Source organism: Callorhinchus milii, unplaced genomic scaffold (assembly GCF_018977255.1).
Source record: "Callorhinchus milii isolate IMCB2004 unplaced genomic scaffold, IMCB_Cmil_1.0 Scaffold3, whole genome shotgun sequence".
Classification (NCBI taxonomy): domain Eukaryota; kingdom Metazoa; phylum Chordata; class Chondrichthyes; order Chimaeriformes; family Callorhinchidae; genus Callorhinchus; species Callorhinchus milii.
Genome location: NW_024704744.1, coordinates 13,961,260 through 13,973,367, shown reverse-complemented (window position 1 = coordinate 13,973,367; position 12,108 = coordinate 13,961,260). Strand labels below are relative to the sequence as shown.

General features: G+C 46.6%; 1 protein-coding gene across 1 annotated transcript; it reads right to left on the bottom strand.

Moving 5' to 3' along the window:
- Positions 1–383: 383 nt before the first annotated feature.
- Positions 384–1,829, bottom strand: sox11b (SRY-box transcription factor 11b). The gene has a single exon (XM_007904750.2). The coding sequence runs from the start codon at positions 1,786–1,788 to the stop codon at positions 409–411; it is 1,380 nt and encodes a 459-aa protein (XP_007902941.2). The 5' UTR covers positions 1,789–1,829; the 3' UTR covers positions 384–408.
- Between the last annotated feature and the right edge of the window lie 10,279 nt (positions 1,830–12,108).

Here is a 12,108-nt window from a genome sequence, read left to right as displayed (position 1 = left end):
CCACCACACACACACACACACATACACACAGGAGGAGGAGGAGGAGAGAGAACAAAAAAAAATCCACGAATCAACAGATGAAACACGAAAAGGTGAGGAAAAAGTTCATCTGCAACCGACCGACAGCCCAAACCAGTCCATGGATCTCAATCTCAATCACTCAGACACTCAATCTCCTGCAATTTTTCCTCGTGTCGGGTTTGAAATGTTTTGCAGCCCAGAGAGAGAGAAAAAAAAAGGAGTGGGTGCGAGTGCGAGTGCGAGTGAGTGGGGAAGAGAGAGGAGAGAGAGGAGAGGAGAGGAGAGGAGAGAGAGGTAGAAAAAAAAATAATAATAATAATAATGGAGATTTTTTTTCAAAAAAAAAAGAAGAAGAAGAGGAAGAAGAAGAAGAAACGAATGCACTCGTTAATAGGTGAAGACCAGGTCGGAAAAGTTCGCCTCCAACCAGTCCCCGGCGATCATTTCGCTGAGCTCCGGAGTGCAGTAGTCCGGGAACTCGAAGTGAGAGCCTGAGCTGCCGTCGCTGCACGAGTCCAAGTCCTTGTCCACCAGCGACAGACTCAGACCCCCGGAGCCCACCTGCTCCGGACCCCCGGAGGGGGACAAGTTCATGCTGAAGCCGTACAGCAAGTCGTCCGCCTCTTGGCTGGAGGTGGTGGAGACCGAGCGGCTGGAGCTGGAGTTGCTCGGGGAGGCGGCTCTCAGGCTGTTGTTGCTGCTGTTGTTGTTGTTGTTGATGCTGTTGTGGTTGTTGTTGTTGCTGCGGATGCCGCCCCCTCCGCCGCCCCCTCCCCTCCTGCTGCCCTGCGTCTTGCCGGACACCTCCTCGTACATGCTCGCCCCCTCGCTGCACTCCGCCGCCGAGCTGAGGGTCGGGCTGGCGGGCACTGCGGCCGCACAGCCCCCGACCCGTCCCAGTCCCAGTCCCAGTCCCACTCCCCGACCCAGTCCCAGACCCAGTCCCAGTGCCAGTGCCCGCCCCGGGCCGCCAGCCTCCCGCTCCCGCTCCCGCCTCCGCCTCTCCTCCTCCTCCTCGTCTGGAAGCTGCTCCTCCGATTCCTCCTCCAGTTCCTCGTCCAGTTCCTCCTCCAGTTCCTCCTCACTGGGTCCGCGGCTCAGCGGCCCCCGCGGGACCCCCGCCGGCCCGGCAGCAGCCCCTCCGCTGCCCCTCCCGCTCCCGCTCCCGCTCCTGGCGCTGCCGCCGCCGCTCAGCGCCGGGTCCTCGGGGTCGCCGTGCGGTTTGCAGTGCCCTCTCTGGGGTTTGAGTTTGCCGCTGTGGCCGCCGCAGCGTTTCCCGGCGGCTTTGCTGCCCTTGTGACCCTTGTCCGGGGGGAGGCTCTGCCCCTGGAGCTGCCCCTGGAGCTGCCCCTGGAGCTGCTGCTGTTTGCCCGACTCGGTCTTGGGTTTTTTCCGGGGTCTGTACTTGTAATCGGGGTAATCTGCCATGTGCTTCAGCCGCAGCCTCTCCGCCTCTCGGATGAACGGGATCTTCTCGCCGTCCTTCAGCATCTTCCAGCGCTTCCCCAACCGCTTGGAGATCTCGGCGTTGTGCATGTCGGGCGACTGCTCCATGATCTTCCTCCTCTCGATCTTGGACCAGACCATGAAGGCGTTCATGGGCCGCTTGATGTGCCCGGTGGCCGTCTTGCACCAGTCCGGGTCCCTCTCGTCCGCCCCGTCGCAGGTGGGCGAGGGGCTGCACGCCATGAACTCGCTCTCGTCGCTGTCCGTCGCTTCCCTGGACAGCACTCCCTCAGCCTCCACGCTCCCACTTTCCTGAACCATCTTCACCCCCTTTCTCCCCCCCCACCCCCCACTCCCACTCCTCCCTCCCTCCTCCTCCTCCTCCTCCTCCCCCCTCCCACCCACCACCCACCCACAGCCCACCCCCCCCCCCCACCACCACCCCCACCCCAGAGACCCGCAACCCTTTTTGCTGAGCCCTCCCCAACCCCTTCCTTCCACTCCTCTTCTTGGCCAAGAACTTTGTATCTCAATCCAACAACGCTCTCCTCTCCTCTCCTCTCTTCTCTGTGGCTCTGTTCCTCTCTTCTACTCCTTCTCTCTCTCTCTTCTACTCCTTCTCTCTCTCTTCTACTCCTTCTCTCTCTCTTCTACTCCTTCTCTCTCTCTTCCACTCCCACTCCTCTCTCTCGCTCTCTCTCTCTTTTTTTGGCCAAAGTTGTGGCACCTTCTCTCAACTAGTTATCAGGTTGTGTTTTTTTCACGCGGAGGACACGTCACCTCACCGGTGGCCAATGGTTTCTCACGTCTCCTCCCACTCTGGGAAAGGAGTGGATGGAGGGAAAGAGAGAGAGAGAGAGAGAGAAAGGGGGAGACAGAGAGAGAGAGAGAGAGAGAGAAATGATTCCCTTTTAACCCTTCCCTTCTCACCACCAATCATCCGGTTAGAGCTGCGTCCAGAGCTCCATCAGAACCAGAGAGAGAGAGAGAGGGGGAGAGAGAGGGACAGACCCCTGACTTGCAGCCTTCCAGGAGAAGTGGGGGTGTGGGGGTCTCTGGAGGGGAGGGGAGGGGGGGGTGGTCAAGCACCAGACGTGGCTTTAAGTCTCTACCCTCTACCCCTGTCAGCTCTCTCACCCCAACCCCTCCACACGACTCCCATCGTTAGACACAGAGCGAGTGCGACCTCCTCAGATTGTCTCAATGCCCACAATCTGACTGGAGGTGGCGCTTCGACACTGAGCAGTCAAGTGTGGTCCTCTCTCTCTCTCTCTCTCTTCTCCTCTCCTCTCTCTGTCTGTCTCTGCACAGCGTTTAGGCTGAATGTTCAACTGCAAATCCAAACGTTTCAGTTGAGTCGCACACACACACACAGAGCTCGAGCGTGTTGCAGTTTGGTTAGATTGAGGCATCCTGTTCATCCATTATTTTTTTTTGGTTGTTGGTGTTTGTTCGTTGTTTGTTTGGGGGGAATGGTTTATTAAACCCCCAAAAAAAGAAACAAGGTGACAAGGCTGGCTCCGACCGCCTGCTTGTCTCTCGTCCTCTCCGATCCACCATCAGCGACCGTGCTTTCAGCCCCCCACCACCCCCCACCACCCCCCACCAAAAAAGCTTTGGAACTCTCTACCCCCCAATCCTTGCCGCCTCCTTGTCCTCTTTTAGATTGCGACTGAAGACCTTGCTCTTCGGCTGTGCTTACGGTCACCTCCTCCCTCTCCCCCGGCTCAGCAGCAGCCACCTTCAAGAGCTCCGAGACACTGCCTCATGTAAAGGGCGCTATGTAAATGCAAGTTGTTGTTGTGTCTGTCTTATGTCTAAGACATTCTCCCAGCACACACAACACACTCACACAAAGTTTTACTTGGGATCAGATCTGGATTAAAGGCACAATTTTATTTGTTTACATTTGGCGGATACACGGGCTCCGATTGTCAATGGTTTTTCTGACCTTAACTTTTGAGTTGGAGGTGGGGGTGGGGGGCGAAAGCAAAAATGTGAAATCGAATTAAAAGCCATTTTGTCTGCACTATAATTCCTACATTTTTTTCCCACTGGATTATATTAGTGGAAGTGAAGGCAGCGTTCCCATGACCCCGGTTTAAACTATTAACTTAGATATGGAAGTTTTGCTCGCACCAGTCAATCTCAGGAAGACACAGTTATTATACTCACGCTTCTGTCAGTTCCTGCTGATTGTCTCCAAAACTGCACTTCCCTGAAATATTTTTGACCCACACACACACTTGGCTTTTTGATAAAAACGAAAAAACTTAAAAAATTACTGCTAACTAACACAAATCATACTGCATGACTAACACTACCCCACCATGTTTCACCCACAAAATATACGTCAATTCACTTTACCGTATATTCTGTGAAGCGATTAGAGATGTCTCAATGATGTGATAAGGTGCTATATCAAATGCAAGAATTATTATTACCATTATTATTAAAGTGCTTTACGTGAAGGGCACTGTATAAATGCAAGTTGCTGTTATGCCTGAATTATGTTTTATTCTTTAGCAAGCTGTGCAATATTTCACAATTAAGTGGCACATCAACAGAGAACATACTATTAATATAATTGGAAGTAAATATTTCTTATGCATTTCAGCCATTACTACAATGATTGCATATGTAGATTGAAACAGTTTCCCAATCTCAGTAGCATTGTCGGGTGCCACAGTAGAATTACCTCTGACTTGCCCGATATAACCTTATTAGTTGGAAATATGTACAAGATGAAAAGAGAAAATTGTTGGCAAGCATTGAAGGTACTAATAAAGATAAAGCACACGAAATTTCTCCTCATTCCATGTTGCAAGAGGGAAGCATTCCATATGATTTTAAATTCTTTGAAAAATGCATCTATCAGAATAGCAGCCTGGTAGCACAGACTGGAGCGTGCACTTGCCAACCAGATGGTTACAGGTTACAGTCCCAGAACAGCCTGTCACTCATGCTCCGATATCACTGCTTGAGAGCGACTTTTTTTTCACAGTGGATGGAGTGTAATGTTATAGCAGGATGCACTATCGTGGAGGGGGAAGGGTGGTCGATGAGTCCAAGGAGGCCTACTAGAGCTAACCCATCCCACTTCTGACACATCCTTTGTGATCATTCTGTGGCAGTGATCACTGAGAACTCTGTGACACATAGCATCTCGCACTGTGAGGCGAGGTGGGAGAGCTCCACTGAGAAAATTACAAATCGGAGAAAAAAGTAAAATTAAACAGCTACAAGATTTTATAACAAGCAAATTTGATAGTAAATAAACTTTGCATGAACATTGTCTACCCTTGACGTGTTAAACTGTCTGCTATTTTATCTTGAAAGCATAAGAGTGAATTTTAATGAGTATTGTGTTGACAGTCTATCATACACAGCAATGCACTAGAAATATGCTCACAGTAGTATTAGCTATAAATGAGAGAGCACACATTTTCAAAATGCTGTACTTTATTCTTTCGTCTTAACGACAGCATACAAAAAAGTTAATAAGTTTAATTTGAGGTTAAAAGTGATATTTATTTAGTCTCATTATGAAGGAAAGGACGTTATCTCTTGCCTGTGAATCAGGAGGATTGCGGATTCAAACCCACATTGAACCTTGATTGCACTGTAAATAAATAATAATCCTAATAAACTCACAACTGACTTCAAACTTTGAAGCAAGAGTGCTACCAACTGAGCTAGACTGACCTGTAACACTAGTGCTGCATTGTCAACGTGCAATCTTTCAGATGAAATGTGATAAGATATTCAGATTAGACATCTGTTTGTTTAGGTGGATGTTTCACAATCACCTGACACTGATTGAAAAAGAAGGGGATTTCTCCTAGTGTCTTGGTCAACAATCCTCCAGATAAGTTGAATGCTTACCTCGTGGCTGTTTGTGGATCTTTGTTATTAGGAAGACCGAGAACCTCCTGATTGGCTCCCGTCAGCACCTCCACACCTCAGGCGCTGACAGCAGCACCATCCATGGATGCACACTCCACCTTGCAAATCAGTCTGGAACCTTGACGTCTTATTTGACCCTCAACTATCCTTTCTACCCCACATCCTTGCCATGACCCGCTTTGCCTTCCCCCACCTCCGCAATATCGCCCAGATCCACCACTGTCTCACACCGCAGGCCGCCAAAACCCTTGTACACACATTCATAACATCGATGCTCGATTATGCAAACTCCTTGCTTATCGGCCTCCCCAACTGGTCCCTCCATAGGCCTCAAATCATCCAGAACTCTGCAGCCTGTGTCCTCTTCCACACCAGGCTCCATGACCCTATCACCCCCATCCTCCACTGGCTTCCCATCACACAGAGGATATAATTCAAGATCCTGGTCCTCACCTTCAAGTCCTCGAAGACCTTGCTCGCCCCTTCCTCTGTGAGCTCCTAAACCCCTCCCTCCTGCCCGCTCACTCCGCTCAGCGGGCTCCAGCCTGCTTCAAGTCCCCTGCTTCGCCCGCCCCACTATGGGCGGATGGGCCTTCTGCCACTCTGCCCCCACTGCAGTCCCTCCGCCTCACCCCCTCCCTTGCCTCCATCAAGACTCATCTCCAGATCCTCCTCTTTAACCGTGCTTTTGATGACCCTGCTTCCTAAACCCACCTCAATCCCGACCCCGAGCTCAGGTACGAAACACTGACTGTCCAGCGCCTTGGGACGTCCCTCCTGATGTGAAAGGCTCTCTACAATTGTAATGTTGTTGGTGGTATTGTTATGTGTGTACCTGAAAATAGGCACTTGAAGACTCAGAAATCAGTAATTTGGGCTTCCGCTTGCTGACCAGTGGTTTGGCTTTCTGTGCACACACACAGTGAATGTGTAAGTGCTGACCAGCAATAACCAGCATTTTATCGACCCACCATCCCCAAACTACGTTATAATGGGATTAAAAGCACATTGGGACGTCTGCCTGACATGAAAGGCTGTATAAATGTAAATGTGTTGTTGGAATAGGGCTGTACTGTGCATCAAAGGTGTTGTATGTAGTGATGGCTGGAGTTATAATAAAAAATGATAATCGTTGCATGTGATATAGCTCTTTTTACGTCTTCTAGATGTTTCAAAGCAGTTCACAGAATATACTGTAAAGTGAATTGACTATATTTGTGTGTGAGTTATGCACACAACTACACTGCAAAGAGCTGTCATATCCCAAGTTTATTTGGAACAATTCTTGTTTGTCAAAACAAAGGATCCTGTGCTGTAATTTCCAAAGGCACTGACGAGATTGCAAACCCACAATGAAGTTAAAAGTGTATTGTGAATATTGGAAAGAGTGTTTTATGCCTGGTTTCACTAGTTGCAGCAGAATAGGATCGTAAAACCTTGGCCCTATATAAAAAACAAAGAAGCAAATAATATGAACGTGCTGAAAGGGTCAGTAATTTCATGATGGTTAACACTTTGATCATTTCAAAAGCAGACTCTTGCTTCCATGGTGGCTCAGCTATACCCGGTGTTGGCCAGTAATGTAGTTTCCTCCTTCCCCTCCAACCACACCACACTGTTGCTATGGCGCACTGCTGGGATTCAAGTGGCCATAACATTCATAGTGACATTCTGGGGCAGGGCCAACCTTGATATAAGCCAGTAATTTTGGTCAGTTTGAGCATGAGTGCTTATGTGTGAGCCTATGCCTGTGTGCAAAGCTGGTGAAACTCCAGTGAGGGTATTGGTGTGAAAGGCACATTTGGGTGCAATTATATTTTTTGCTATGTTTTTGTTTCTTTTTCATGCGTTTTCTTGGACCTCACACCTTATTCTTGGAAGAGACAATGGTAACTCTGGCCTTTTAGTAAGGCTACTAAGGAGTCACAGAGAGATGAGAGTGTGGGAGAGGCTGGAGTTACCCTCTGATATTCTGTCTCACTTCCTGTGTGATATTACTTAGCTTCCACTTGGTAATTTCCTTCAGCTGTACGGCCAACATTAGTAATACAGCTCATGAAAAACTGCAGACACAAAACTCACATCAACATCTCCTGCAGCACCACACTACCCAATACAACAATAAGAACCTGGGTTCTTCAGTGGGGCACGATGGTTAGTGCCCCAAGTGCAAAATTATAGCACTGGCTGCCTCGAGAGGGAACTTTGAAGGTATTGATTGAAAGATACAAGGGACATTAGTTCCAATTGTTGGTCCCTATTGGCATCTGGGTGTTGTAGTGGACACCAATGTTTGCTTGGCCACTGTCTTGTGGGACTATGCTGAGAAGGAGCGAAGGGCACTTTGTTCTTCTCTCTACAAAGACAGGAAGGTTCCAATTTAGGTTAAGCTTGTGGCATATAAGATTTGTGTCCAAACAGTTCTCCTTCATGGTTCAGAGCATCTAGGCATACAGTGGAGGGTGTTTCTTTGGCCCGTTTGTGAAGTCCACAATCAAGCAGTGAAGTGATATTGTGCTAAAAAGGGGAATTGACTACAGGAAAGAAGGTTTCTGGCCTTAACTGATCTGTTGCTGAGTACCGCGGAGATGCAAATGGATCAACATCTTTAAGAAAATCCAAACCAGACTGAGAGTTCCAGATACATGGAAATTTTCCTGTGTCTAGAATGGAATGTAGTAACGCACTCTGCTTAACTAATCATGGAGAATATAAGGTACAAATTGGTGAGAGCTAAGGCTTGGGAATCAAAGGTGTGTGTTGGGTTACTGGGGGGGTTTAATCAACCAAAACTGCATAGTTTGCCATTGAGAGCACAATCTGGCAAGCTTCTCACTGCTTGTCCTGCTAGGCACATCCAACGTGTTAGGATTTTGGCTTACAGGGTTAACAGGAGCTGAGTGGGAAAATTCCCTGCTTGTAGTAGGTCCTGCAGAAGAGTCAGCTGCCTATTTGTCATCAGCAGTGCCCTGGAGTACTGTGGACACACTGGCTCAGAAACCCAACTACTGAGACCGCCCTAGAGAGTTGATTTGATTTCAACATTTCGTTGCCAAGAAGTCAGTTCAGCTCCAAGGAGACCTCTCTCTTACCTCCCTACTGGAGAAGGTCGTAACGTCAAAGAAAGTCAGAAATTTCAATCGTTTCCCACAACTACCAGAGCAGTTTTGTCATCCTTACCTTTAGACTTGTGCACTTTGCCTCATTATATTAACATTACGTGCGGCTGGGAGAAAACTACAATGACAACTTTGCATGCTACAACATAGCAGAGCAAATTTATGTTCAAAAATGCGCATTTTAAAGTCAGTAAAGAAAGAGGAAGTTTATTCCATCTCATCACATCAAAACACTTCACAGGTAATTTCTGTCAAACATAGTGACTGCTTTTCCGTAGACCAACGTGACAGACTTTTGCACCAGCAAGGTTCCAGGAACAGCATGAATCACCATGAGCTATGATGAATTAATCATTTCTCTGTAGGATTGATGGACCCGGATACCTGGAAAAACTCGAAAAATGGTGTGGGATTTTTTTTATGTCCATCTGAGCAGGGAGAGAAGCACTCGATTTAAAGTCATATCCGAAAGACTCCATGCAAACTCCAATTTACACTACACAAGAATGTGAGCCTTGACTGTCTCCAAGTCCCAAAGTGGGACACAAAACCACAACCATTTGACTCAAAAGCACCAGTGCCACAAATGGAGTCAAGCTAAGGGTGAGGACAGTAACGTTATGGGAAGATCATTTTAACCTTCCTGGTTTAAAATACCGCTGTGCAATTTTCTGCCATCTCCAATGACGAAGAAAAAGATGAGTTTGCATTTTCAGAGCATCTGAAATGTCAAAACGTCTCAAAATGCTTAACAACCAATAATTATTAAGTGCAGTGACACATTCTTTAAAGACCAACGCTGGTAGATAGTGTGAGTTGTGTAATATTTAGATCTTTTTTAGATGTACATGGGGTAAAATTCCCCCTGGTCTAGATTTACTCATTTTATGTACAATTTCCGAACATCCAGAATTTAGCAAATTGTTGAATTCAATCTTAACTCTAAAGTTTTTTTTTCTGCACTGTTAAAAAGAACTTACAGGAAAACCAACTACAAAATTAAGGCTGTATTTAAGATTTGTCAGATTCTATACTCTCTGGAACTTTACCCCTTCAGTTTATTGCTCTCCTAAAGACACTGTGTAATCCTGATTTTGCTCCTTTGGTCCCAACCAGCCTCCAGTACTTCATCCAAGTGATCGTTTGTCATGCGTGAGCCTAGACAGTGAGTGCCTTTAAGTTATTCAACCATATAAGGACATCAGAATTTTAAGTGGACTGCTTTAAGAGATCTTTACTGGAACGATCCAACAGCTCTTATCCCAATGCATTGTCTACAAGTAGCCCTAATGGGTAAGGTAGTTCTAGCTGAACAAGCGGGGTAGGCTTGACGGATGGTTCTCTCAATGGCAAGTTACATTGTTTTAGCTGGTTAAATTCCAGCTTACTCCAACCCACACTCTCGGGTGCCTAAGCCATAGCACTTGCAATTTACAACTCGTACTCTCTGGATTTAGATAAAGCAGAATGCATCCCTCCAACAACAACAACAACTTGCATTTATATACCGCCCCTCACACAGGATAGCGTCCCAGAGTGCTTGACAGTGGAGGAGCACAATGCTGTGCTGCGGGGAGGTGGAGGTGGCCGTAGACACGATCGAATAGGAAGGTCTTCAGGTGCAACGTGAAGATGGGGCAGGAAGGAACAAGGCTGAGAAATAGAGGAAGAGTGGTCCAGAGTTTTGGGGGGTAGTGGCTGAAAGTGCGGCCACCCATGGTGGAACGGAATGCAAGAGGGACGTGCAGAAGGCGAAAGCCAGTCGAGCGGAGGCAGCGGGTTGTGGGGTAAGATGAGAGTGTACATTTACAAGATTTACAATGAATGTATAGCACGGACACATGCCTCTTGGCTCAACCAGTCTTTGCCGGTGTTTATACTCCACACGAGTCTCCATACACTCCTTCCCATACCCTTCTGTTCCCTTCTCCCTCATGTAAAGGTCTATCTTCCTCTTGAATGTAACTATACTATCTGATTCAATCACTGCTTCAGGCAATGAGTTGCACAATCTCACTACCCTCTGCATAAAGTAGTTCCTCCTAAACTGTCTTTTAGATCCCCAAGTTGCTATCTTAAACTGCGACCCGTGGTTACGGACTTCCCAACCAGTGGAAATAGCCTATTTATGCTAACCTTATAAAACCCTTTTATGATTTTAAACACCTCTATTCGGACCCCTCTTAAATGTCTCTTGTCTGGCAATAAAAGGTACAACCTATCCAGTATACCTGGTAGCAATAACCTGACAGCCCTGGTATCAAACATTCCATTCCACATAAATAGGAAACGTCAATGTGTCGGTCGCATACATTTTTGGAATTCTCAGTCTAGTTTGGATTCTCTCAATGGTAATAACAATCCTTACATTTGATATAGCGACTTTCATGTTGAGCATGGTGATGGATTTCTGCATGTATAAGGCAACTGACTGAACCAAAAATAAATAGTGGAATACACTGTCTGAAAGGATGATGGAAGCAGATTCAATAATAACTTTCAAAAGGGAATTGGATATACAGCATACTTGAAAGAAAAAATAAATTGCATGGCTATAGGGAAAAAGCAGGGGAGTGGGACTAATTGGATAGTTCTTTCAAAGAGCCGGCCCAGGCACAATGGCCCGAATGGCCTCCTTCTGTGCTGTAGGATTGTTTGATTTTATAATCTCAGGCTCCAATTTTCATACTGTGTGACTGAAAGGATCTGAAAGCTGTCCTAAGGGTCCAATGTGGAGTTTTTACTTTGTTTACATTTAATCCCTGAAAAAGGATCGTAGAGATTTGAAATTTCAGTACAAAATAATCTGTGCCATTGAGTTACGTTGGCATCTGAGTTATGTCAACATTTATTGAAACTACTGTTTAAGCAAATGTAGCAGCTGATCTGTGCCAAGAATAATAACAATCCATGCATTTGATATAGCGCCTTATCATGTCTTCGAGACGTCTCAAAGCGCTTCACAGAATATACTGTAAAGTGAATTGACTGTACATTTTGTGAGCGAAATGCAGCAACCAATTGCATGCAGCAGTATCCCACAAACAATTGTGGATCGAGTGAGTAAATTTTTTTTATTTTTATTTTTTGAAGGAATTGTTATCGCTGGAAAGGCGATCAGTCAATCGATTAACAACTTGGTTCCTACTTACTGCTAGGTAAACAGAGACGTGTAGAGTAAGGAAACTTGCCCAACATTTCGCCCTGCTGGGAATTAAACCCAATCTCTCACTTGCGAGGTGCGTACTCTAACTACTGGGATCTCTGTTTTGGTCAATTTAGATAAGGGTAAAATATCAAGCAGAACAGAAAACTTTGAAATGGTGCCCAGTTAAACATTTGCCTTAGCAACATTTTGGTTTACAATGCAACAATTTACACCTATATAGCACCTTTCACATCAGGAGGACATCTCAAACTGCTTTAAGCAACTAACTAGAAGCCCGAGCTAATGGAGAAGGGGGTGGGATTGGTAATGGGGGAAGAGTGGGAGTTGGGATGTGAGCCAAAGTGCATTAGAAAAGATAGTTCTTATGATGCGTTTCTGTTCTGAAGTGGGAATGGTGGGGGCAAGGTGGAAGCATTCCAGGATGGAGTTTTTGAGAGCAGAATGCCT